General features: G+C 51.2%; 1 protein-coding gene across 1 annotated transcript in view; it reads left to right on the top strand.

Moving 5' to 3' along the window:
• Window positions 1-1,627, top strand: part of lrrc4.2 (leucine rich repeat containing 4.2) — a 1,947-nt gene extending 320 nt beyond the window's left edge. The window contains exon 1 of the mRNA XM_030790707.1: window positions 1-1,627. This exon is cut by the window's left edge and continues 320 nt beyond it. Coding sequence (XP_030646567.1) covers window positions 1-1,627 — 1,627 coding nt within the window.
• Window positions 1,628-2,064: the final 437 nt, after the last annotated feature.

Genomic DNA, 2,064 nt, shown 5'->3' with positions numbered 1-2,064 from the left:
GCAGATCGAGGTGGGGGCCTTTAACGGCCTGACCAGCCTCAACACCCTGGAGTTGTTCGACAACCGGTTGACGGTGATACCCAGCGGGGCCTTCGAGTATCTGTCGAAGCTGAGGGAGTTATGGCTCAGGAACAACCCCATCGAGAGTATTCCGTCTATCGCCTTCAACCGCGTGCCCTCCCTCATGAGACTGGACCTCGGCGAGCTGAGGAAACTGGAATATATTTCCGACGGCGCCTTTGAGGGATTACACAATTTGAAGTACCTTAATCTTGGAATGTGCAACTTGCGGGAGATGCCCGTCCTCTCGCCGCTCGTCGGGCTGGAGGAACTGGAAATCTCGGAGAACTACTTCCCGGAGCTCAAGCCCGGTGCGTTCCGGGGCCTGAAATCCTTGAAAAAGCTCTGGATTATGAACTCTCGGATCACCACCATAGAGAGAAACGCTTTCGATGATGTCACGGCCTTGGTTGAACTTAACCTCGCCCACAACAACCTTAGCTCTTTGCCCCATGATCTTTTCGGGCCGTTGAGTTACCTGGTTGAGCTGCACCTTCACCACAACCCCTGGCGGTGCGACTGCGACGTGGTATGGCTCTCCTGGTGGTTGAGAGAGTACATCCCCACCAACTCCACCTGCTGCGGCCGTTGCCACTCCCCTCCACACCTGCGGGGGCGCTACCTGGTGGAGATCGACCAGACTACCTTTCAGTGTTCGGCTCCCTACATCAAAGACGCGCCCCGGGACCTGAACATCTCAGCGGAGCGTGTGGCGGAGCTCAAGTGTCGAACCATGGCTATGGCCTCGGTGAGATGGCTCTTGCCCAACGGGACGGTGTTGACACATGGCTCCAACCACCCGCGGATATCCGTACTCAACGACGGGACGTTAAACTTCTCTAACGTCCTGCCCACCGACACGGGAGTGTACACTTGCATGGTGGCCAACACAGCGGGCAACTCCAACGCTTCGGCCTACCTGAACGTCAGCACGGCGGAGATCAACACGTCCATCCTCAGCTACTTCACGACCGTGACGGTAGAGGTCACGGTTGAGCCCACTTCGGAGGAGGTGGTCAAACCGAAGACGGTAACGGCCTCGCCGTCCATCTTTCAGCCGGTTTTCATCTCCACCCCGACCGTGCTGCTGCAGACGCCGCGCCAGGTGTCTGTGCCGACCATTCGGGGCACCGTGGGTCCACCCGCCAGTCTGGACGAGGTAATGAAGACCACCAAGATCATTATTGGCTGCTTCGTGGCCGTCACGCTGCTAGCGGCGGTCATGCTGATTGCCTTCTACAAACTACGCAAGCGTCACCAGCAGAGAGGGGCGGTGGCGGCCGCCAGAACTTCAGAAATTATTCAGATGGAAGAGGACGTGAGCCCGGCCGCCACGGGGACCAGTATACCAGGAGAGGGCGGAATGGTACTGCCCAGTCTGAGAGACCACTACAGCACCTACAAACCCAACTACAGCTCCTACAAACCAGCACATGCAGCACCATGGACAGAGAACAACATTGGTAACTCGTTGCACAGGTCCCGTCCCACGGCCATCAGTACCATTCAGGAACCCTATCTTATTACAACTCACAACAAAGAGAAGGTGCAGGAGACTCAGATATGACATTCTCCTCCTCGTTTGCCCCTCTCAACATCTCTTTTCTGTTCGTCAAGGAAAACATGCAATAGAATGCACAAAAAAAAACAGACAAAAAAAAAAAAAGAAAACAAAAAAAAAAAAAGACTTATTTTGTACCCAGTGCAAAAACAAGACTGTTTTTTTTCTTGTACATGCTAATACATAAATATATGAATATAAATATATAAATTAATCCATTATGGGATGGAAAAAGAGGCAGATTATATATATATATACACATATATATATATATAACAAAAAAGATGAAATGAAACTATTTTCTAACTTGTAACGTCTATTTAAGATGGGGTATATAACGATGCTGATGTGACATTGAAAAATGAGGACAGGCTTGTTTTGGGAAAAGGCACTCTGAGATTTGTACACCCTGCTACATTCAGTAAAACTCATTTCTACAAAAT

Source organism: Chanos chanos, chromosome 13 (assembly GCF_902362185.1).
Source record: "Chanos chanos chromosome 13, fChaCha1.1, whole genome shotgun sequence".
Taxonomy (NCBI): domain Eukaryota; kingdom Metazoa; phylum Chordata; class Actinopteri; order Gonorynchiformes; family Chanidae; genus Chanos; species Chanos chanos.
This window is presented reverse-complemented; position numbering and strand designations above follow the sequence as displayed.